The sequence below is a fragment of the Manacus candei genome, unplaced genomic scaffold (genome assembly GCF_025592945.1).
Source record: "Manacus candei isolate 608988 ecotype Guabito, Panama unplaced genomic scaffold, ASM2559294v1 h1tg000060l, whole genome shotgun sequence".
In the NCBI taxonomy this organism is placed as follows: domain Eukaryota; kingdom Metazoa; phylum Chordata; class Aves; order Passeriformes; family Pipridae; genus Manacus; species Manacus candei.
Genome location: NW_026138108.1, coordinates 2,872,892 through 2,899,308, shown reverse-complemented (window position 1 = coordinate 2,899,308; position 26,417 = coordinate 2,872,892). Strand labels below are relative to the sequence as shown.

Genomic DNA, 26,417 nt, shown 5'->3' with positions numbered 1-26,417 from the left:
CTTCTCAGCTACAGAAATTTGCATCATAAGCATCAGCACTCTAGTATTTGCAAAAGCTAAGTCTGCCAGGGCTGAAAATATTATTCAGGAGCAATAAAAATTACTGACTGTGTGAAAGCAAACTTTTTGGATAACAACTTCAAGCCACAGTTGAGATGACAATTCCTGTATGGAACCAGTCAACACTCAGTGTCTGCTAACAGCCAAGAGGCTCTGAAGACACCCATTTTTACAGAGGTTTCAACCCTCCTGTCCTTCAAAGTAGAGAAAAGAAACTGTAGCAAAACTGAATTGAAGGGTAAGATGCCAAAACAAAAGAAAACAAGCTCAAGAGAGGTGACCACATGACTTCCTGACATAACCAGGACTTGTAACTCTCTGCTATGTGTCATATACAGAATGTTACACAAAGATGTGGACAGACGAAGCAGCAGTAAGAATCTAAGTAGAGCAGTATGCAAAACTTGTTCTGAGATGCTTTCTAACCCAGAGGCTAACCTGGACTGGGGTTCTGTTTCTACCGAGAAGAGAAAGCAAGGAAAGATATGGCACTTCCTGGGTAATATTTATTTGCAATATAATACTTAGAAAGTCTTGTTTAGCCAAATGAAGAAGCTGAACAGCAAGACGAAGTTGTTCTGATTCTATCTCAGCTTCAACATTCTTGTCAATCTGTCCTGTATACAAAAGTTTGTTGTTAGCTTTTTCTGGACTCTTGTTACAAGTAATTCCCTGACTGTTCATAGGCCTGGTTGCCAGTACCAGAGATGTTTCTCGTATTTCTCCTCCCTCTGACATTATTTGAAATACTCATTCCTGCAACACATCTCAAACTCCAACTGGCCCTGCATAAGGAGCAAGACATCACATAAGGTCAGTTCTGCAGGGTGTTCAGCACATCACAATACCATGCAAAATGCAATTAAACTACTGCAGTAAAGCCCACTGAGTCTAGTTTCTGTTCAGAAAGGGGGAAAACTGCCAAGTTTCTAAGTAGGTCTCTAATAACAGCAAAATGTAAAATTTAACCTCAGGAAAGATGCAGATTATGATCCTGGACTTTAATGTTACAAACAGTGCTAAAATGCTGCGTATCTTCAGAATATGAAGTAACCTGAGCATTTAACAGCACAGTAAGACCTATTTTGTCAGAAAAGAATAACATCTTTAATTTAGCTTTTAAAAAGTGACCAGGATTTTACAACAGTAGATTCCTAGCATTACTTGAAATTAAGACCTTTTAAATAATTTCATGTTATACATCACTAAGCTGAAGCATTCAAAACCAAGGTAGAGAACAAAGCACAGGGAGATAAAGCGATCTGCCCAAGGTCACCTGAAAATTTTTCTGAGAGGCAAGAAGAGAAACTAATTTTTGACAAATCTCTATGTCCTGACCAGAAAGTCTTTCCTCTAACACTGTATCTTGGAGTGATTAAGATCATATGCAACTACAAATGTATTTATGCATGTAATAGCTATGCTCATCCCTGAAAAAACGCAAGCAAGGTGTCTCCTGGCTTACCCAAGCAAACTATACTAAAACAAATAAATCAGGACTGAGTCAGTGTTGTGCTAAGGCTGTGCTCTATCCCTAAAACAGAATGCCATCTTGGGTGGAAAAATGTCCCCATCATATTCATAATGAAGCTAATCAATTTTGGGCTTGTAAAATAACCCTGTCCAGAATTTTGATGAACCACACGACATGTCTTCCAAGGAGTCTATTGTTAAAGATGTCTTTTTACTGGAATTTCAATAATTAATCATGTTTTGGGGTAGTTTTATTTCTGTGTGGCTTACCCTTTGATGATCTAATTTACATTTATAATGATCTATTCCCTTGTGGATTAATTGCTCATGTTATTTTCTCTATTAATCAGACATCAACATTTGCATTACAGATTACTCTTTGCGTTATTTTCACACTACTAAATCTGGCAGCATGATACTAATGATAAATACTTTCCTCAGTTCTAGAGGTGAATTAGTGTTTCAGTTCTTTTAAACAAAGGCATTATTAGGTTCTTACCACTCTTCTGAAGTAGGCTGGTCATTCTGTGGTATTATCTACATACTTACTATTATGTCTAAGAATTCATTTTTTTCCTGCAAACCATAAATGCACTTAGTTCACCCATTGCTGTCAAAGAAGCCCTGAGCACAGGGCAGAGAGTTATGAATCTGAGGTCATCACAGATTCTTTCCTAGATTCCCATGTACCTTTAGAAGAATGTCCACACCTTCCAGCATTGCAACTCCTTTCTCAATGTTCCCCACAGTGTTGCCTGAAAAGCTGCTTTTTGTCAAAATCACTTACTTACATTTAGGAAAAATAAATTATCAGTACTAGTATAAAACAATACAAATCATTGACCTGAGCTAGGCAGCCTGATTATGCCTGGAGCAGATAAGGAAGCACTCACACACTGCTCTGTCCACAGATCACTGAGGCAGTAACCTTTGGCAGGTGGTTGTGGACAGTCACACACCTGGGCCCTGGAGGAATTGCAGTCTGCACCTCTGCTACCAGATGGGTGGCATTACATTGAGCCCTGAAGATTTGCTCATAGTCCTCTCCCCAGATGTGACTCAAGACAACACAGGCCAACAGGGAGGAGGAGCCTGGCTACTTTCATTCTGGGACAGTTAGCGTTTCTTCCATGTGACTCCATCAGACAGGGAGGAATAAACACCTCCTCTGTCCATTGCTACACAGGAACTGTTTTCCTACTCCATCAAAGAAAAAATCCATTCTATCTTATGGCAGTCCACACTGCACTGTCTGCACAAGCAGGACTGTCAGTTATGGAGATCCAGAATAAGTGACTCCTGAGGGGGTACCTGGAACCTGCACAGCAACACTGACAGGCTGTCTTCCAAGACAAATTGAAGGAGATCTATTACATCTTAAAGTGATTAAGCCCTTTCTAATACCTGTTTGATTCCTTACTCAGCGCCTGCCCTAGGGCCAAAATACAATCTATTCCATTCCCAAAAAGCATTATTTTTGTCTGCAGACATCAGGAGGGCCGCTTATAGTGTAAAGTATGTTTTAGGTAAGTAAATGTCTCAAGGTGGTCCTCAGTGAGAACACCTTCAAATCAACCTGCTCAGCATAAGGCATCTGCTGCAAGACATTAGGTACTAAAGTACTGGCTGATAGAGGTTCAAGTAGGCAATAACTGGGAACATCACTTTGATAACCTATTTATGGAATGTCCTCATTTTCCAGCCCATGAATATAGTTCTTCCCTTGACTTCATGGTCTGGTTAGTAAAGCTCAGCAACTCTATTCATTTTGGACACAAACAATACCTTCATATCTGCTGGCAGATGTTGTGCAGAAGGCTGCTCATTTCACAGCATAAAGCTTTTCATACCTATTTCATTCCTTGTAGCATATTGTTGGAATTATGTCACTCCTATATTGTATCAGTTCTTCCTGTGTCTTCATACTCTTGAAATTACACCTTTGGTCTTGCCTCATATTCCTGGGGTCATAAAGTCCCTGAACTGTAAACATTCCTATTCTCTATCACAACAGATCAGAGAGAAAATTGTGCAAGGAAGATCAGAGCAGCCCCCTCTAACAAGAAATTGAACTCTCGACTTTGCACACAGCTCCAAAACTTGTGCTACTGAGCTGCCATAATGACATATTACATCCCATTAATCTGCAATTAAACACTGACAGAGACTGTCAATCTAATGCTCTATCCATTCGGCAGAACTAAATGTACCATTTCTGTCCCCAACACCGTTCCTACGACTAAAACTCTTCAAAATAAAGTTAAATGTGGGATTTAATGGAGTGGGGAAGAGTCCAAATTCTGAATTAAAAAGGAGCGAGATTAGAGCATTTACAGCCTCACCATATCTGTGACTGTAAAGCCTGAGAAAACAAAATGACTCTATGGGAGTATGTGCAAGCACAGAAATCATCTGCTAGCACCTACAGCAAACTTGCAGTTTGTTCTCACAAATTCCCCTGGTACAACCAACTTTTTGCTATCTGTATGTACTCGCTACATCTGAGAGACATAGTCCTCCTCAGTGCTATCCTGTCTGAAGTGTTCCTTGGTATCTATTACACCTGCCCTCAAAGCACACCACATTCCCCGATGGTTCATCTTAGCTTGGCAGAACATATCAAGTTCAACACTCTATCACACATACATAGCTGAGAGACAACAGCGTTTGAACATCCCCGGAGGCTTTAGATGAGACACGAGCTAGAGAACAGCACAGTCCAGGGGATGGAATCCAAGCTGAGACCCCCTGTCTCCTCTGTTGACACTGCAGAAAGACATTCCTTTTACACTCTGTAGTGCCACTGAAATGTTCGCTGCCATCACTCTGCTGGTGGAAGCGTTACTGCAAGTGCTGCTGGGTCTGCTTTGGTTAAAATCCATCAGGACAGATCAAACCAAAAGCTGCAAATTGTTTACAAAAACTGATAAGATTCAGCTTCCTGCAGACTGCCCTGCTGTCAGATCTCTGTGGGCTTGTCACTGGGTCTGAAAAACAGTGACAGGTAGTGACATCCTAGCTGACACAGCTGGAGCCAGAAGGGGACATCTGGTAAGAGCTGGAGGCCTCATTCCAGGAAAACATGTCTGCTCAGGGGGAGGAGAAGGAGGTTCCCAAGTGCTGTTCTGAGCAGAAACTTTATCCACCAAGAGCACATAACTGCTGTCTTAAATGACACCAGGAGGCTGCAAGTTCTCCCAGGCTGTGGGGCTGCTCCAGGGCTGAACTCAAATACAGAATCCAAACTAGTTCTCTATGTACCCTGCAGCCAGTGGAGACAGACTTCATCTGAGCATGACTTATCCACCCTAAAACAGGCACCCAAAATAGCTGGACTGAAGCACTTTCTGGCCTAGATGCTTTAATTTTATACAGTTAGAGACAGATGAGATGATGAACTTTGATGAACTGAGCCCTGACATGATGGGATCCAGCACATGGGGCTGCAGCAAAATATATACATCCACTGAGTGACTTTAGGTTTCCTTCCCGAACACATTACAACACACAGTTCAGTTTCAGTGGTACTGAACAACTTGCATAGCTGTTTATATTTTGAAAGCATTAAAGAATTTTAAAATTCCAAACCAAATAAAGAATCACAAACATAGAAATGACCTCGATGTTCTTTATAATGTGCCACTCCCACCAAGCATTAAAAAGCACAGCAGCCACTCCAGAAGAGCATGGGTACCTAACAATTGTAAATGCTGGTTTTGGAACTGCTCCTGCCCTTCCTGATCTCATACAACTGGTAACTGTGGGCTCCCACACCCAGGTGAGAACTCTGTAGTAACTGTTTCTTGTGACAGGACTGTCACTTTGCCAATAGGAGGAATATGGCTACAGGCAAAATTAACCCCAGTAAATGAGTTTGCTGAGTATACCTGGTTATCTGAACAGCTATGTTCTTTCTCTCTTTTAACCAGCTACAAATCTCAGTTTTTATCAAGGTGTTTTTTTATCCCCAGTAGTCCAGAACAAATATATATGCCAGGTGTTTAGGGCTTACAATAGGGCCCTGCAATACTTTGCAAGCGAATTTTCGCACAGTTGGGGTGTTTGCAACTCTCTGCTCATTTCAATTGCTGTGGTCAGAGTCCAGCATCTACCAAACTCCCAACAACTGAGGAACAACCAGACATATGATGCTACCAGACTTGGGCATCTAAGTCTGTGGCATCCAAATTTAGAAGCTACTCAAGAGTCCGAGTCAGGGAGCTGATGTTTAGGAGGTGTCATGACATATGGATCTGGACATCTTGCATGAGGGAACACTGCCTGTAGCACCAGACACCCACCTGCAAGGAGGGCCTTGTTAAACAAGGACAGATGGTGATGCCAAGTGCATAAACACCATGGCAGCACAGACCCAGATGCTCCACCTTACACCAGAGCTAGCCAAGGCCTGATGTCTAATCAAAAGCCTTCTCACTTGGAAGCTCCCTTATCCATCTGCACAGTGTGGAAGGACACTCTGCTCCCACCCAAACATGCTGCCAGCTATACTGACTTCACAGCACAGAGTGTCTGACTGCCACCCCACTCACCACTACAGTTTCTGCTCCCCAGGCACACAATGTTAAAAAGTCACCTACATTCTTGACCAGCCACTTTTGTAGTATCATCTCCACTTGCTGATTTTTTGTTACAAAAGGAAAGTAAAAGTGTTAAACCAAAAGACCTTGATAACCCCTTCTGCAACAGACTATTAACTCCCTATGACATCACAAATCATTGGCTGCTAACAGAGAGCATCAAGGAAACTAACACCATTTGTGTTGTCTCAAGGAAAGGATATGCTTATAAAGTAATGAAAGGCAAAATATTTTATGCCTATATATACACCTGTTAAGGTTGCATTATCTAAAAAGCTGCCTGACTTTTATGTGCTCAAAGAACAAAGCATAGAAAATAAGGATGTGGAGTCCAAAGAGATTTACTTTCTCCCCTTCTCACACTATCTACTTAGACGAAATTTCATTTCATTTTCATTTTTTTCTCACAAAAAACCACAAATCTATAATGCTAGGCTGCCAAGAAGGTTTTAAGCCATTCAGCACTTCCTAGGTCTTCCATGCTTAACCATCCCAAGTGGGTGAGTAGCATAGAAATCTGATAGAAGGAAATTCAAAAGACATGTTCTCCGATGTAAAAGATACTTTTAAATATCTTTCAAAAAAAAAAATCGGATGAGCCTTAGTCCTACTGGAAGCCCATGGAACACATTCTCCTGTACATGGACCTGAATACCGGAAACTTTAAGCTGCATATTTTACCAAGTATAATCACCTAGACAGCAATATGATTTTCAGTAATGGAAAGGAACTCCTAATATAGCAAAAAGGGCACACTGAGAACCATTCAAGCTAAAGCTAGGCAAAATGGAAATTGAAGAAAAGCTGATTAAATTTTGACAAAGAGTAATTAACTACTGCCACAAATTAATAATTTGCATGGTACTTTGTTACTTCAAATCCTCAACAAAAGCAGTATAGTTTCTGACATCAGACTCTAGCAGAAGTCAAAAATTAAAGATTAGACACAGGAACTGCCGAATTAGGGTCTTCAGCCCACATTAACCAGGAAATCTCGGTGATCATAACACTTCCTCCTGGAAATCAATTAAGCCTGCTTGTGTTTATTAGATGATAGAGATAGCCCACTTCTACTAAGATAAGTCTAGCCCATCAAATAAATCAGTACTTTATTATGAGGACAACAGAGCTGTTTAAACATACAGAAAATAAGGATCCAGCATACAATGGCCATGATTCATAGCCTACAAAGAAAATCAAAAGTCACCCAATTCCTAGCACAATGCTATACTGTAAGCATTAGCAACAAGGACACAATCAACTAAATAAATGTATTTTTAGAATTAGCACACTGTGCTAATTGAGTGCATATTTGCAAAATCAATATAATCCACCAGAAAAACTTTCTCCTGACTGCAGGGCCACAGCTGGAAGGCATGGTATGAAGTACACAGACCATGACTCATATGATGATGTAACAGCATCACTAGCTCTCACAAATAAATCATAGAACACAGCATTCAGCACTTGCAGGACAATTGCAAGAGTCCTTGATGTGAAGTGAGTAGTTCCTTCAGCTCTATTATTTTTAGGCCTGCTAATACAAGCAGAGTTTTGTGTAAGACCCTGAAGCAAAATAGTCCCCAATTACCTAACTTGGGGGTTTTTTTCTTCACAAGGGGCTGACAAAAATCTTTTCCTCCATCTTAAGACACACCTGTGCCCATTACATTCAAGCTCTGTCATTTCTTATTCTGCAACTTCTGTACTGTTCTCAGTTTTCCCCCAGCATAATTTTTTATTCCACATACCAAAGGGCCATATAGGAGAAAAAGTGGAAAGGTTGGAGAGGAAAAGGGTCATAAAGAAGGTGGGTGGTGATTATTTTAGCTGTGGAAAAGGAACAATGAAGGAGTCACTGTCGCAGCACACAGGGAAGTCTATGAAGGTGAATGCATTTTTATGTGCACTCACAATCACATTGTTGACCACCCCCTCCTGCAAATACAGTATAAAAGTCAAAAGAGACAATAAATTCAAGATACATTAAGAATTTTTTTATTTGTTTGGTTTTTTCAGAACTTCATGATTTAGTTTGATCTCTTGCGATCAGCAGTGTTGTACGGAACTGAACTCCTGTCTCCAAAGAACCAAGGAGAGCTTCTACCTTCCTTCACATCAAAGACAGCACCTTATCAAAATATCTGGGTGAGAGATGCAGCCTTTCTGATTGCAACTAAGCCAGCAAGCTCCTCTCTCCTACTTGCAAGTGCAAGCATCTATGAGTCTCATATTTGCATCCAGCATAAGACCCCTGCAAGAAATATAATGTCTGTATGCACAAATTAGAATACCACAAGGAAAACTCAGCAGATACAGACACGGTTGAAGTACTTTGTGTTAGCAGTGAGGAGCAGAAGAAGGCCAAAGGGGCAGGCTGCTTTCATTAAAAACCTTCTTAGGATGCTGGGCATCCAAGCACATGAAGTCACGAAGCCAGCACTAAGCCTCCAGTTGCTGCAGTTGCTCATTTAAATGAGCCACCTCAGCTGCAGCTGCAGCTCACAGCTGCAGTGCAGAGCAGTGCTCAAGTGTGAGACCTGCTTAGTTTGATATTAAATCTCCTGCCCACTGTGGTGGGTGAGCCTTGGCTAAGAGGCAAATGCCTCCCAAGCTCTCACTCACTCTCTCCTCTCAGAAGGACAGGGAGAAATTATTAAGAATAGCAATGACAAAGCTTGTGGGTTGAGATAAAGACAGGGAGATCGCTTATCAATTACTGTTGCATGCAAAGCAGGCAAGACAGACATGACTTGACGAAAATTACTTACTGCCAAGTAAAATAGATTCAGATAGTGAGAAACAAACCCACAAACATTAAAATACCAGTTTTCCTCTCCCCTGTCCCAGGCTCAACTTCAGTGCTTTTCTCAAGACTCCACCCCTCACCCCAAGAAGCACTTCTCCAGGCTGAACAATCCAAACTCTCTCAGACTTTCCTCATAGGAGAGGTGCCCTCAGGTCATTTTTGTGGACCTCCTCTGGACCCACTTCAACAGGTCCGTGTACTGAGGACCCCGGAGCTGGATGCAGCATTCCACATGGTGTCTCACCAGAGCAGAGGAGAGGGGCAAAACCACCTCCCTCATCCTGCTGGCAACGCTGCTTTTGATGCAGACCAGGATACAGTTGTCTTTCTGGGCTGCAAGTGCACATTGCTGGCTCACATTCAGTTTTTCATCCACCAATAATCCCCCAAGTCCTTCTCCACAGGGCTGCTCTCAACCCCTTCATCCCCAACAGTCTGAATTGATACCAGGGATTGCCCTGACCCAGGTGCAAGACCTTGCACTTCGTGTGGCTGAACTTCAAGAGGTTCATGCAGGTCCCTCTGAATGGAATCACGTACCTCATGTGCATCATCTGCAAATTTGCTGAGATCCCACTGTGTCATTGATGAAGATACACTGTCACTATGCAACAGTTCCTCTCTTCTCCTTCTTCATTCTCACACCTTTCCTCTGCTCTAGCGTGGGCTCTCCTCCTCAAGCACTTCTTTGGGAACATCCATCTGCTCCTGTGTAGGTCTTCTACAGGTTGCAAATAATACCTGTACATCATGGAGCACGTTCTCATCCTTCTTCTTCCCTATCTTGGTGGTCCCTCTGTTCTTTCTCACTCTCTTTTTTCCCCTCCTCCTCTCCCTGTGTGGCATTTTTTGCCCTTTCTTAAATATATCTTAACAGAGGCAGCATCAACCCAGCTGATGGGCTGACCTCTGGCATGCAAGTGCTCTTCTGAACATCTGTAAATTTGATGATTTGAAATAAAGTAACATAAAATAGACAATCAAAAGGTATTCTAATAAATTTCAAAACAGCAAGAGTATTTTCCTTAAAAAAAAAAAAAGCCATACTTTGTGTTTTTTAAAGGTCAAGCAAATTAGTTTTGCCACTGTCCATAATTAGAATGTAGTAAATAAACAGTGTTGACTGCCAATCAAGCTTTAAAATAAACAAAAATAAATTAGAACCATATTTTTCATTTCAGGAACACAACCTGCCAAAGGACTACAGCTGTTCAATTGGCCCAGACCAGATAACTGAAACACATGGTCCCTGGGACACACACCATTGTCAAGCCCATACAAAACACCATGGCAAACCAAGGACCCAGCAACACAAAGAGAAACAAACAGCAGCAGCTGCAACCAAAACTTAAAAAAAAAAAACCCAAAAGGTAAAAAGCATACAAAAGCCAAAATGCTGAACACCGTACTCATGGTTAAAAACTGCCAAAAAACAATTAACTCTCAGAATGATTTTTTTGATGAACATTTTTAATTAAGTTCTCATTTGAAAAAATGTTCCTATGCACCACCCAGTCCTTTTCCCCATGGGAAGACTGTTCACAGTAAAAGCTGCAATAGCTGCTGAGAGACAGTCCATAGAAGAAAACACCTAGGCCAGTGCTGAGGCTTCCTCTCTGCTCCCAAAAGGGTATTCACTGCAGAAATCCCACTTCTCTCCTAAGAGCAAGACTACAGCTGTTCCAAACAACAAGCTCTCACTGAATCCCAACAAAGCAGCATCTTAAGAATATTCAAAGCAGCATCTTTTTGAGCTCACTCCATCTGTGCTCGCTTAAATTCCCTATAATCCCTATGCATGCTCAAAGGTCCCAAGCATATAGGTGAGCCTTGCAGAGGTGGTCCAAAGCTCACCCAACATGAACTAATGACAGAGCCACCATTCATGGAAGGGCTACCTAGGGAAAGAGCCCAACACCAGTGAATTTGTACTTTGTATGCTCTTGAACTGTCAGAAATGAGTGAAATAACAAATCATATATGCAGGATACTGTATTTAAATGCCTTTTTCTCTGCCTGCTCCTTGTCTCCCTTTTCTCAGCACACAGAATAGTTCATCAGAGTGCAATCCTGGGAGGTACTGATGCCAACACTTCAGTTTACAGCAAAACCTCAGCAGTTTTGGCAAGTTCTTGTACATGTGGACAAGCAGACCATGTCAGGAAGAGCTTAAGTTCCTAACTCAGCAAAGCATAGTGGGGAATGCTTAGCACCTCCCTGTAGAGAAGCTGAGCAATCAGGCTCAGGGTTTAGTGTAGGACTTGGAGATCTGTGCTTTAGGAATCCTGTGTGGCTACAGGCAACTCAATTCATCTCCCTTGTGCCTTAACTCCCCATCTATAAGTCAGAGACACTGATCTCTTCACCCGTACTAGGCTGATAGGGCAGCATATTGGAGGCTGGACAGTACTTATACAATAAATGTTAGTGCTAAGGAGAGACAGATTCACAAAACCCTTGGAGAAGGTAAAGAAGGTACCTAAAAAGATTAAAGAGTTCAAAGTTTGACTAGAAGCCAAAGGGAACCACACTCTTAAATCATTTAAGCACTTCAGAAAACCATTCCTTGATTCAAAGGTTAAAGCACCGTTTGTCTCGCATTTTGAAGAATAAAGACTACCAAAGAGCAGTGGACCTGATACAATCTAGCACTGTCTAGACATCTGCTGAATACATACTTTTTGTGCAAGGATGACAACAATTAGGTGAACAAGCAAATGCAGTCAGTGCAAAAGGATGATGAGGTCACAACAGAGAAATATTTTAAGAATCCTACCTGTCCCTCTTTTTCTCAGCATAATGCTAAGAACTCACTGTAAAATGTTAAAAATACTGAGCTCCAAGATATTCAGTCAATAAACATGACCAAAGATCAGAATTTCATCTTGTGAAATAAATAAAAACTATTACCCTGTTTATATTTGGCAGCTCAGGCCTATAACTCTGTGATGTTCAATTAACCAACAGCTTTGAATGGGCATTAGCACCTTAAATAATCCATGGCATTGCACACATACTATTAATTTTCTTACTATGGTGCAAGCTTCCAAAAGAAATAAAACAAACCCAAAATAAACAAAATACCCCAACACCATGAAGTTGATTTTCTGGGCAGCAATTTTTTGGTCAAAGACAACAGCACAAAAATGTCTCTACACAGATCCTGCCCATGACATCAGAAAAAAGAATCCAAAATATCTCACCTGTGTTTAGCCAGCCAAAGGGACTGGGTAATAAACTGCAAACTGCCTTTGAATTCTCTATCCAGCATGAGTTGTGGCAATGATTCTGGAGTAGCACTGAAACCCCTGCTCTTTAGAGTGTGTTCTAGACTCATTGGTATTCGCAGGAGACACAAGATCTCTACAGCTTTTTCAGTTTTCTGACGTTTGGGGGGTAGGTTTTTTCCTTCAACTGAAATTATCTGCAAAACAGAGTCTTTTTAGCCTAAACCAGAGACTCTTACTAAAAGTAAGTTCAAGTTCTGCTGTCAGCCACGCGGACAGTCATGAACAGTCACAGCTCCTCAGAAATGCTTGATAACCCTGAAACCCCAAGATTTCTGTTTAAATGTACACATGGAGAACACAAGCGCTCACGTAGCCTTCAAGAGAAAGAAGAGCCAGGACAGAACTAAGCTAGACTATATTGTGAAGATTAGACACACCAAGAGTGGCTCTTTCTGTAGCATTTCAAGCTGCAGATGGAGGTAGGGACGGTATAAACACGGCACTAATATTTTCCTTCCACAGCTTTTGTGTGACCTTTGGTAGATCTCAGCAGACATCTCTCCCATCTGTGCTAGTTTCAGTGTACCTCTTCTGTCTTCAAGACAGCCAGGCAGGGACAAAAGCAGAAGTCAAAACATCTGCCAGCCTGTACTACCTACGGAAAAGAGTGGTTTTTTGCTTGAGAGACCACAGCACCACAAAAGCATTGGCAGGAGGCCTAGATGTGCCAGGCTCCGTAGCTGGCTGTGTGAGAGGGACAGATCTGACAAGGGCAAACATTTCCAGGACACAAGCTACAAGCACACAAATGGGCTTAGGGAAAAAAACCAGTCACCCAGGAATTGCACTGAGCAATAGGGGGACAAATCTGAAAGGGAAAGATGAAGCTGCGGCAAGATGAGAGGGAGCAGGAGGGCTGGAGCTATGCAGAACAAGACTGGCAGCATATCTGGGAATTAAAATTAGCCTTTTGCTGATCTAACCAGCCTTGACTGCATTTCAGCTCTCACACAAACACCCTGATGCTCTCGGCCAAGGACAACCCCTGCTGAGGGCATGTAAATCAGACAGCAGCACTGCCCCCCCATTCTCCTCCTGCCTGTCATCCCGCAGCCATCAGTCCCCTCACAGGGCCCAGCACACATCAGCTCCTGCTGGAGGACATTCCCAAAGCAGGAGTGACCAGGGATGAGGCTGGGGAGGAAGAGAGGGCTGACCAAGTATCTGCCTCATGCTCCTTTCTCCAGGGTACACTCTCACTCCTGAACAGTAGGAAAACCCCCTACATGTCCTTTCCCTTCCTCTGCCAGCCAAGATCACAAATCAACCTTGTCTGAGTGGCACAAGCAGCCACCTAGGCTGCAGTGCATCCATCTGAGTCCATGTCAGCTCTTGCACTGCTGGGGAACAATAAAAAGAATAAAAATATTGTTCTGCATATGCAAGGAATAAAACACTGAAACAGCAATTTTCAGGCAGCAATGCATTCCCTTCCCTCCCCTCTTCTCTCCCCTAGTCCTGTTCCTGTTGTACTTTCATGTGCCTATCACTGCAAACAAAAGATATATGCCAAGCTAATGAAAAGTCTGAGCTGTGGTACGTGGGTGTACAAATGAGCCAGCACGGCCCCTGTGTGCATGGAGTAACTGTGGGAAACACATTTCTAGACCTGTCAAGAGTCATTTGTTTTAGAAGAAATAAAAGATAGCTGACTTATTTTTCCTTCAAGCAAGAAAAAATAAAATAATAACAATAATAAAAAAGATAGAGAGAAAGGGAAATGTATTAATAACTAAAAGGTAAGAAGAAATTTCTGAGATGTGCCCTCCTTCCTATTGTTTTTAGTGTGATGGATGTGCTGAGAGACCCCAGCTGCTTGTACAACCTGGTGCTATACAACAGAGGGCTTGATGCAGTCCCCTCCTGGCAGTAAGACAGGAATAAACAAGAGAAAAAAGAAACATTCAGGGGAATAGAGAGATCTGTCTGAGGTGGCACAACAGATCTGCAGCAGTCAGAAATCCTAGCCAAAGGAAACCCAGATTTCTTACATATATCTCAATGCTGCATCTATCAGATGCTCTGCTTTCCTGCAGTATCTCTACAGCATCCTAGTCTCCTCCTCACAAAGGCAGCTGTGAGCATTCTCTGATCCCTTTGGAAAGCACTGTAATTTTCCAGTGTGTTCTCTGCCATTTCAAGGGTCAAAAGATCCTATCATAACTCTTAAGTCCAACGTTCCTGTTCTACACTCTCTGCATGTGGTAAGAGCACACACGTCAGGGCTAAGGAATGAGCTGTCACCACACCAGCTACACTTTGGCTTAAACAGAAACACTTCCTGACTTCCAGCTCCAAGGGCTGAGGTCAGCATCTGCTCCACCACAAAGCAGCAGCACCCAGGATGATGAATGTTTGATACACACCAATGAAATCAAGTCAGAGATACCAATGAAGTCCCACATTGTGGCTCCTTGTTCTTCTTTAGAGGGTAGGCTGAATGCAGACAACTGCAGCCTCTAGCTAATACACAGATATTCATAGATACACAAATAGCACAAGCAATGCAGACTTGTTCCTTTTGATCCAGAGTTCCCAGGTTCATTCCCCAGGGATGCTGCTACTCAAGAGTTGTGTCCTTTTTTAGGAAGCAGAAGAACTTAAAAACATCACATCTGATCATATTTAATGAAGATAAAGTACTTAGTAAGGCTGTACAAAGAAGTAGTCAACTGGAAGGTAATTTCTGTTCTGAATTAATTTCATGAGGGCAAAGGATTCTTTTTCAGTGCCTTGAAACATTAGGCTGGAATTCTTGTTGGCTCTCTAATAGATCATAGTAGATCACAGTACTTAGACCCAGGCTCAAAGCAAGCAAGAGTTTGTAGGTAGTCCCACCACAAAACCATAAAACCCGACAGCCCTGATCTGGAGAAGTGCCTGCTCCCCATATCCTGGGTTACTCAGGCAGTGCTGCACTTGCAGTACTTATTAAAGTCACCTGCAATTACATCCCAATATATCAGGGATGGTCAGGGATTCAGTCTCAGTAATGGTCCATGGATAAACACAGATCTGTGTACGGCCATTTGAAGCCTCTGATCTTTAACCCCAGTGACCAGTAGATCCTCCTGCTCCCTTGTAAGTCATCACTGATGCTGGCAGTTGTTTTCTAAGATGCAGCCAAAAAGCCAGGATTAACTGGAATAGTAAACTGTATGTCTACCACATGTGAAGAGCCAAGAAAACAAATCCTGTTGCAGAAAATCCCTAGATTTTTTCCAACACTCTGACTGGGCTGGGGAGCCACTCAGTAGCTTTCTGTTGCCTGCTGGAGTTTTCAACAGGTTGCAAGGGATTGGTTCATAAAAGCCTCCATGCCTAACTTAAATGAGGAAAACACCATAAGGATCTTGGGAGTGGGCAGACATACTATCTCAGATAAAAGCTTTTACCTTATACCTTTGGATACCTCAACACTTTCAAAATCTTTATCAGCCTATGCCCACAAAGTCAAGGAGTACCACTTTGTCATCTCATTCCTGACAACCTGAGGCATTGAGAGGCCATTTGAATTATTCAAGGCCACACTTAAAAACCTGAGACAATGTAAAAACACTAGAATGGTGTTCTTGCCTCACCAGCACAGTAACTGTTCACCTGAGGCTGTTTTATCATAGAATCATTAAGGTTGGAAAAGGCCTCAAAGATCACTGAATCTGAGTGTTAACCTATCATCACCTCTAAACCATATCCCCAAGTGCCACATACACACATTTTTTTCAACACTTCTATTGAGAACACATTTTTGAACACTGTCTATTAAGTAACTTCCAAAAAGGGACTCCCTAGTGGTAAAGCTCTACTGTAAGTAAGAAAGAGAATTTATTTAAAGTGCAGCAGAAGCACAGGACCTCCATCCAAGTAATAAATTTCTAATTATAGAGTGAAGCTGTGCTTTCTCCAATAGGAAGTTCTCAAAGGAGGTTTCTTCAGGGATCCCACTGCTGCCCAAGAGCCTAACCCTGATACACCAGCAGGAACTAACAACAAAGGTTTAAGTTCCCCCTCTGCCCCACGCATGCACTCACTCAGCCTCTTTCTCTCTCACACACAGATACATTTACTTACTTTTTATTCAAATAATAATAATAATAAAAAATTAGCCAGAGTTTCCCAACAATCTTCACAGAGGACAGGGTTATGCAACCCTTCCCAGCTCATGGCAAAACACAGTCTGAAACCAGTTAATACTTGATTTTCCCTGTATAACACAAAATACTATGGTTCTGTCTTTGTTTTACATCTGCTACACATTAGTGATGCAGGGGGAAAAGGGAAAGAATGAGGAATAAGATGGTTTTTATTTATATCAGCTGACAAGGATTCATTTCTGGAACACTTTCAGGGTAAAATTTTAGTTATAAGAATAAAGAACACAATCAAAGCTCCATAGTTCTCACCCATACCTTACTCTTTCCCCTCCTTTTTCATTCTGCTGATTGCAGACTAAGGGAGATTATTGCTCTTACTTTATTAGAGCAGTACCTGGAGGACTCAGTCAAGACCACAGCACCAACCCACAGTACACAGGAAAGGCACAATATTAGTACATCAGTGGGAGAGGAGGCAAGAGAAATGCAACGTTCTGTGCTCCTGAGTAGCTCTCCTATCCTCAGGCCTATGCTGCCTCACCAAACCCCTTCTTTCTTTTACTACATAATTCATGAACTTCCTTAAAGGCGGGGCTTATGTGTTTGCATTTGGGTTTTTTACCAAGCTATCATGCTTTCCCACTATTTTCCTCTCTGAGGCCAAACTTGTCCTCTTCTGTCACCATTCTCCAATATTTCTTATGTGCCCTTCTCACCCTCTCCCCAGTCATTTCCTTATCTTCTATCTCTTCTGCTCTACTTTGATCCTGTGCTGCTCTATGCACTCCAAATTACCTCAGAAAGCTTGCCAATACTCTACCCTCTTGAGGCTGTTTCTTCTGTGTAATGCTCTTCTTTTCAAGAGTGATTTGCAGAACAGATGAACTACCACCACTCCAGCAGGTTTCCAGGGGAGCCAGTGGGTGTGCAATGCTTCGGGAAAAAAACAGTTTCATTTGTTCAACTACATAAGCAAAGGCATAAGCCCAGATTAATAGCTTCAGAGTGGTTATTTCTGTCTGCATGCTTGACTGGGAGCCAGAGCTCCCATTCAGTTCCTACCTTTGCTACCGTCTTACTGATTCTGGGTAAGCACCTGAACTTTTCTTCCCTGGTTTCATCTGTAAAACCAAGGTGACTGCACCCCTGTCACAGAACTGCTGCAGATTTAACTCATCTGAGTTCACAGTGCTCTTTAAGTTCTTCAGATCAAGGGTGCTGGAAATTACACAGTGCTCCAGTTACAGGAGACAGGCTTTTGCATGACCACGAGCTGAAGAGCAATCAATCATCGAGGGAAATGGTGCTCTCCTGACACCCCTGTCCCTTAACATTTTCCATTTGAAATACAGTCTTGTTCATATTTCATTTCTATCCTCTGCTTTCCCTCTCTTGCTGTTGGAAGCAAGTATCTAGGTACAGCCTTTCTAATTAGAGTAAAGAAAGCCTTCACTTCACAATGACCTACTATCCTAGACAGCCTTTACCAGCAATCCAATCATCCAAGAAAACACGGGAAAGTGCCACTACTATCAGGAAAATAAGCAACAGTCTCCAACAGCCACAGGGAAAACAGCAACACAAACAAATTAAATTACAGTATCCACTATACATATTAAAAAGAAGAACATTCCTAAAAATCCTTATGCCTAAGCCAAATTTTATGCCTGCAGGCAGATTCTGCAAGGCAATGAGACTACCCAGAAATTTAAAGTTCCTGTTATGTAAAATTACCTGCATTCCAGATTTGCTATTGCGGTGATTCCTACAAGGTTGCTTCTTTCACATACACACACCAAGACACAAACCAGGCCTGCCCACTGGTCTCCATACCTCGCCCTCTGCAAGCTCAAGAGCAGCTTCCATTAACATGCAGTAGAAGTCCATATGAATGTCCCAAACATATTTCCTTGGGAAAGAGTACTTGAAAGAAGAATAGGTAAAAAAACCATCTGAGTCACATGACATCTTAAACGTGTGTCAGCTTTCTGGTTGTTGGATTTAAACAAAAAACATATGGCAGGCTTCTTTGTACCTGCCTTCTTTGGATAAACTTTACCTGGGCTAGTTTCTGTGCCTTTCTCCTTTCCTGCTGTTTGTAACAGCAGACGATGATGAGCTGAACCCTCTTTCTGATGCAGATAAGGCTTCATTTCTGTGTCAGTTAAGGTCACTTGCATCTGCTCAGTCTTGTATCTCAAGGGCTTCAATTAATCATTGCCAGCTCAGCCAGAGACTGGGATCATCCGTTTGTGATGGCTCTGAGTCTGGTTCAGAATCTCAATGCAGGCAAACACTTGCCAAGTTTTCCCCTGGTGCACATGCAGAGAGGACTATAGAGATATCCAGGCTCAGGCACACTTCTGGTCACTGCCCATGCACCTCCAGCAAGGCCAATGTTTTTCCTCCCAATTTTCACTGAGAAGAAGACTCCTCTCTGCTGTGTATTAAACTTTACTATACAGGAAGAAGGTTGGATATTGCAGGGCTGATTATCCTGTTTTGTAAAAGCAAAATGCTCTGTTGTGCCACATGCTGAGAGCACATGATGAATCTTGTGCTCCATGATTTGCTAGATTTTATGGCTAGATAGACACTAGCTATAGGGTCTTCTGCAGGTTGAGTCAGAAATAGTGAGCTTCAACATGAAAATTCTGGTGCCTAAAACATACACATTTGGGCACGCAAATCCCTCTCTTTGTGTGTTTTTTTTTTTTTTAAGTGGCACAGATCCATTCCTCTCTTTGGGGTAAATTCTGAAAGACTCAATCAGCCAACATAGAAAACACTGTTCAAAGCCCTCAGATTACAACCTGTGGTCAATCTCAGCAGATTAACATGACTCCCTTGAACCATCTTGCACTATTCAACTCCCAGTGCTGAAGATTTCAAAACATCTCCAGCTGTTTTAATGCAATGTCCAGACACACAAAGCAGCAGGAGGCAATTCCGTAAATATCAACTCTCACTATTGAAGAATTAATATTAACTTAGTTGATTAGCACAGTTAGAAGGGACAGAAAAAGGGAGGAGGAAGAAAAAGGGTGGAGAAATAAAGAGTATGGCAAGTCTGGCATTTCTTTCCTTGGTTGCCTTTTTAGCATGAGAATGAGCTTTGTGAGCAACACAACAAATTATATGGCTAGATAAACTGTGTTTCTTCACTGGGACCTTCTGGAAATTAGTTGCCAGATCCTGACTTGAATTCCTAACCTATCAGAACAGGGCATTATTTTGGAATTTTTTTCTGCTGCACAGGCTTCTAAGCATTTGTGTACATTGAAAACATAAGGGAGCACAAAGTAATGCTATCCAGGAAGAAATCTAGGGAAGCATGACATTTTGGGTTCCTACTAAAGATTGTCATCATACCACATTCACCAAAGGAGCAAGCAAGGAAATTGTCTCTAAGCAGCAACTTAGCAAACACGAATGCAGTACCACCCACTCATCAATTGTCCCTCTTCCAAGGAGGGAAAAACTATGCTTGAGGAAGAGGCAGGATGATAATTTTTTTTTCATTTGAATTAAAACCTAATGCTGATAGTGGATACATCTGTGAGGTACAGTAATCTCTTTGAAAAGCAAAGCCATAATCTGACACATCTGCAGTGACTTTCTGAAAGCAAAAAGAGAAGAAAAGATATTTGAAGAATGCTTTGTCCTATGTCATCATGAAAGGCTACTGTTGAAAGTCACTTGGAAGAAATTAGTTGGTGCTGATTCAATTCTCAGTTGGGCAGCAAACCTGGAGTGAGACCGAGAACTTCACACTCCCCTGACAGTGTTGGCCCACATCCTTATGGTGTCCTGCTGCTGTGCAACACACCTCACTTCTCCTGATGATTTTTTTCCCCTCAAGAAGTCATCTCAACAGGGGGAAAAAAACAAAAGGACCACTACAGAAGTGGTCAAGAAAGGATCCTGAATTCTCTACATCCTTGGCACTGAAGCACTACCAACACACTGGTTACTAAATCAAGCTTTAGTTCAGGCATTTAGTTCACTGCTTTTTGAAAATGCTGGCTTAAAACCATTCAATCTCTTCTCCCACCCCACAGCTATCCCTGCCCTCAGTCAGGCCCATGACTCTCAGTGGGTGTCGAGTCAGCTCTTCACAAAGCAAGGTAAAGAACAGGACCAGGGAACTGAGGCAGCTTTAAAAAGAAAAAAACTACCTTCCCATTACCTCTCCTTTCCAAAACATGTTTTCTGTGTTTTCTCACTGAAAAAGTGAGTCAGGTTTGTGCCCTGAGAAGGGTGGCAGCATGTGCAATTACACAGAACAATGGATGGAGATGCTGCTATGCCTTATGGTTGCAAGGTAGCCCAACAGTAGCTAAAACGGTATTGCTGTCAAAAAACCTGTATCACAGAGCTACAGCCTTAATAAAGTAATGTTTTACACTCATTTTGCAAAGGGTTTGATGACTAAACAAGTGGCAAGACCAGGTACAAAGACTACTTGTCCTCCTTTGTCATGATGATTGATGATAATGTTAAAGTTAATGGTACTTTATGCATCCATCAAAATATTATCCCCCCCAGGGGGCTACAATGTGGCAAAGATAAATGAGGAAATGATGTCTAGCACTGTATATTTGCTCCTCAAGTCTCCTAATTTATACTGCACAGGAGGGATGCCTTGCACTGAGCTGATGTGTGGTAGAGTCATGCAACTGCTCAGTTATTTCAAATAGTTCAAAGACAGCTGCCTGCTTCATCAAAAGCACCCACGTGTGCACTAACAGTGCGAAAGGCCACAAATACATAAAACAAAAATGCATGAAAAATATCTGTTAAGGGTACCACATCCGTTTTTGTAACATTATTTTGTGCACACAGGAGTCTGGGGAAAGCATGATTATTAGGATTTAAAATTACTGGTCATGTTTTTCACTAGTGATTAGCAATTAGAAACTTAAGAGTTTTTACAGAACCGTAAAGGAGCCACTCATGTTAAATTTCAAAAATCTTTCTCCAGTAATATTAACATTAAATGAGATAGAAATGGGAGAAAGAGATTAAGTATATGCAGAGCTCTCCACTGCTAGTAAAGCACTGATTAGCTGGCTCTTCCCAACATTAACCTTCTTCACCTTCCCATACCAGCAACTCTGAGGAGCTGCATGAACTCAGGCAGTCAGCCTACTCCATTAATTATCTCTCTCACTATAAAGAGAGGCCCATTTGCAACAGCTATCTTTACAATGATAGTCTCTCCTACACCAAGGAGTTAACATCAGTGTAACTGGTGTCAACTGCAAAACCAGCTACGAAACCACATATGCAGATGTACAACAACCCCAGTCAAAGCTGCCGGGGAAAGTCAACAAGTCCTTATGTTCAGTAGTTTCTGCATCTTATATAAGTGCAGGTTAACTTTTTTTTGAACTATAATAACCACGAGAAGGAAAACTTAAAAAAAAAGAAAATGAAAGATCTATAAGAGGTGCCTAAAGACAATGAAAATTGCAGTCTCTGTGAACTATTCAAATACATCCAGTTCTCATCTCTCAGCAGCCAGGAGGGCCCATTTATCTTGCACTAGGTTTTTATGGCGTGCTTTTGCCTTGTGCAGGACTTTTGAGCTGTGACTATCTGAATGGGGAAGATTTACATTTAAAGAAGAGAGTGATTGTAAATGTGTCATTTAAACACATTATTGCAAACTAAAAACATTATTGCAAGAGGTAATGCAATTCAGAAACTGCCTCTTTTCAATTAGTACAAAAGGTAGAAGCCAGGAGAGTCCACTCTGCTGAACTAAAGCTCTGGCATAACAAGCAGGGGAGCATCCTTCCATAAATTACAGTGTGTAAAACATGAGCTCCAGCTATCTACAAGTTCACCCGGTGCTGTCCTTACTGGAGTTGTCCAGGGACACATCAAACAAGTCAAGTGCAATGTGTGTTCTAGTGTGTGCAAAATTAGATTTCACAAAATGAAACGTATGAATAAGATTTGTGTTGATTTGGAGCGCCCAAGAGACTTTTGAAGTATTTCAGCCATTTGCTATGCCCCAAAGCTGAGATTATCAACTATTTTTGGGCACCTCAAAACTCCAAGTGCACATTCATATTTTCCATATGCAATACATACAGGGCATTTGTTGGAAAGAGACAAGACTGATCCTCAATTAGAAATTATCTCATTAACAGTGGCAATAACCAAAATCACTGCCCAGGAAGTAAGTGCTCAATTTAAGAGGATATATAGTCATCCCAAACCTGAACACAGAAGATGCAGGTGGATATGTCCCTCGCTATTTTTGTTATCAAGAGCCACATGTTAAACCTGTCATACAAGTCCTAAACCTTCAAAATGGTTGCAAACTCAGAATTAAGAACAGTACTTGCTCTCCTTAACTTCAGTTGTCCTGATGATGATAAAACCATGCATCATCACTAGAAACCATCCCTGCTAAATGTCCCATTTCATGCCAGAGGGGCAGCACATGTTTTCTCTCCCTAATCCAAGGAGAGAGCAGGCTAATAAATTGTACTGGATATAAAGACAAAGAATACCAGAAGGCATCACAGGAAACACATGGAGTACAGTAAAACATGGGGAGGGTCCAGATGTGTTGGTCTCACGTGTGTGACAAAGCTCTGGCTGCTGCAGTAGACCATGTTGAGAGTTTGTCACAGCTGAAAGGTAGTGGCCCTGTGACCCAACCTGCTGTCCCCCAGTGCCAGTCCCCATCTTCCATCTTTTGTTTGCTATTTAGTAAAGGTATTTCAGTGCTACCCATTCCCAATGAGAGAGAAGGTGAGTTAATACATCAGTCCTGCTGCTGAACTCCACCAACAGAGCATTAGCATTTGGAGGACTGCAAAGTCTCAACATGAGTTAACCTGTTTTATGCCTCTGCTAAAGACGCTTCAAGAATAAATATCTGTGATGAGTAAGTCTCAAGAAACTGCAGTCAACTCAGAAGGAATTTGGTGTGACTGTTCCTTGAAAACAGATATTGAAGGCAACTCAAAAATACGTGAAGACATCAATGGAAATGTTCCCTATCCTTTCAGATCATTCCATTTTAACACAAGCACCCCCTTTTCCTTTCAGTGAAGGTGGTTGTTCTATTTCCTCTTCCGCTTCTCCCAAATAAAACACCTGATTATTACCAACTGCTACTACAGGTGGTATCAGTGAAGCTTAAATGTTTTATCCCTGTTAAGCATTGCAGAAATAAGTAAGTATGTGTATTTCCATATATCACAATTTTTTCTGTCTTCTCTTCCATCTCAGGTTATGCAGACACAAATCCAGACAAGCCAAAAAATACCAAATATTCTCAGATTTAGGAAAAGTCAGGTTAAATATACTATATTTTACCAAGAAACCTGAGTGTGAGAACTTAAACTGAGCCTAGCATGCAACTGGAGATGAGAATTCATACCTTCCATTCTTCCTATGGTACAATAACACAGATATTTCTCCATTTGGAAATCAGTAACAATGCAAAAATGCAAAGCTGGGCAGTAGATTGTTTGACTTGGACAGGCTTCTAGGAGAACTTCTAGCATCCTTTCCTACTCCTTCCCATCCCAAACCTTTGCTCTGCAACAGTCAGGTGTGACATCCATGTACCAGAACAGAAACCAAGGACACGGAAAGTGATGCTGCCATTCTCTCCAAAGAGGAATGCTTTGCCCCAAAATCTTCTACAATGACAACACATAACGGAGTGTACACACCAGGCCCAAAAGGATGCCAACCTTCCCACCACCCTTTATCCAACAAGTCCATCCATATTCTGTCCATGAGCTGGCATGTTTCCCATCTGACATCAGAGCAACCTAATTTTCTTATGGCAAGTTGGGAAAAAAAATTTCCACCTTCCCTGCTTTCTGGTCCATGTTTAAATGTCCAGGGATGCTGTATCAGTGATGAGATTCTGTGCCACAGTAATGACAAAATTAGCACAAACCAGGAAAACACAATGGCTTACACCAACAGCCATGCACCAAGCAAAAGTAAGATCACCTAAAAAGTCTGATAGAAACAGGTGACTCATCTTCTACTCATATATGCTTCTATTTATTGTCAAGGTACATGGTCATACAACCACCATTCCCTACATTTATACACACATACTTTTAAAACCCCTGTATGTTTAAAATGCTGCTCATTGTCCATGAGTTTCTTCCCAGAAAAGACTCATCTACTGGGCAGATACATACAGGTAACACCATCATCACTCACTGCCAGGGACCCTATGTATAATGTCACGCTTTATTTTTTCATATTGATTAAAGCAAATAAATATATAAATCACAGCTCCCATTCTGTTTTCTCTGATGGACCATAAATTCCTCTGTCATCAATTGATTTATTTGTCATGAGCAACCTTGCTCTGACTTACATTTCCCAGCTAGAATACAGCAGTAACAAATCTATGCCATACAGGGAATTCACTTGTTTAGATGAGAAGCAATTTGCCACCACCTCTACCATAAACCTCATAAACCTTTAAACTTTAAAGGACTAGAAGACCTCAGCAATCAAGAGAGAACCACCACTGATTAAAGGCAGATTCTAAGTAGGCAGATGAGAAGAGATCCTTACAGTTTCATTAAAAACAGCAAAGCAACATATTATTGAAACGGTGTTCATTAGAATTGAATACATTTAATAACCTGCTATACAGCATGCAGAACGAATTTGGAGTGGGGTAAGTGGTGTTATGCACTTTCAATCAAAAGGAAAGGATTGACTAGGCCTAGGCTAAGATGCCTTGCAATAAAGAGATGTAAAATCAAAGGATCATATTAAAGTGAGATGGGGAAAAGAATACATGAATTAACAGAGACCAAAGCAACTGTGAGAAGCAATTTGTGTGAAGGAACAGGATGGGGGAAAGGAACAGTTCAAAAGCGCAATAAGCAGTAAAGTGTGAAAGCTTGCAAGGAGATACTCATCCTGCAGAGACAGTGAAATGATAAGTGAACACTATTCATAAGAGAGTTTGGGATATGCTTTGCTTCTATAGTCTTGATGACATAACAACTTCTTTGCAGATGTCAAAAGCAACAAAACCAGTAATTCCTCTACTGTTCAACGTTTGTGCTGAAATATTAAAATATACTTCAGTGTTACTTTTATTTCATCTCATTCTTCTCTTCCTTCCTTCTTAAGCACCTTGGACAAACAACAAATGGGTCAAAAGTGATGAGCTGGGAATGGTATTTATTGAAGAGTCATTAAACATTGGTACAGTGAACAAAGGTTCCTGAAACAAGGAGCCATAATTATTTTCCCCCTTTAAATAAGTCACTGAAGCTAAAGATGAAAGGCCTACTATATTTTCACGAAATTTATTACTACTTACTTAGTGCACAATTTCAGGCATTGAAAATGGCTAGAGTCAGGAAGTTTTAAAGACTGTGCTCTCAAAAGCAGAGCCATTTAAAACTGCATTTTGCACTCTTAGGACTAAAACAAAAGTACACTCCATGGGCTATTGATTTACTCCAGCCAGCTGCAACTTTAGAGAACACATCTCATTATAAAATGTTCATGGATGTTCTCCTAGTTCGTGGTTCATTTACACATGATTATAGCACTGTTATTTCATACACCAGTGCTTTGTAATAAACAAAAGCATTGCTCTGGAGGGGCTTCAGTTTAACTGACATTTCTTCTGGGCACATTCTGTTTGAAGATGGTGAGAAACTACAGGAACTTCCTCAAGGACAACAGTCTTACAAGGGCACCCCATCAATTTACTGAAAGCTCACATATCAATTTGTCCATGTGAGGCCAAATGACAAGTTCTTCTCCCAGTATGTGGACTGGCAAGGCTAATCTGTCTCATAATTTACCTATCTCTTTGAAAGCTAACATTCACAAATTGACTTCAATGGCACAAACGGCTGAAAGTGAAACACCTCATTTGACAGATGTCACATCACCAGCTCACATTTGATCTGAGCCCCTGAACTGACTAGGATTACAGTTAGCAAGTTCTTGAGATCATTTATTCAAAATAAATTTAAGCCATTTCACTAATACCCACACAGTGCAGGAGATTAGGGAGTGCTAATGTTTTCTGGTTGGTAGGGATCGCCATTGAGAGCTACTGCAC

At 41.5% G+C, this 26,417-nt stretch overlaps 1 protein-coding gene across 6 annotated transcripts in view; it reads right to left on the bottom strand.

The window, feature by feature from the left end:
• Window positions 1–26,417, bottom strand: part of TSPAN4 (tetraspanin 4) — a 435,304-nt gene that overhangs the window by 299,430 nt on the left and 109,457 nt on the right. The window contains exon 1 of one of the 6 annotated variants that reach the window (XM_051804239.1): window positions 12,144–12,552. The exons of 4 other annotated variants lie outside the window; for them this stretch is intronic. In XM_051804239.1, coding sequence (XP_051660199.1) covers window positions 12,144–12,277 — 134 coding nt within the window. In that variant the 5' untranslated portion in view covers window positions 12,278–12,552. Of the gene's footprint in view, window positions 1–12,143; window positions 12,553–26,417 lie in introns of those variants that run through there. One more of the 6 variants, XM_051804237.1, reaches the window with a different exon arrangement.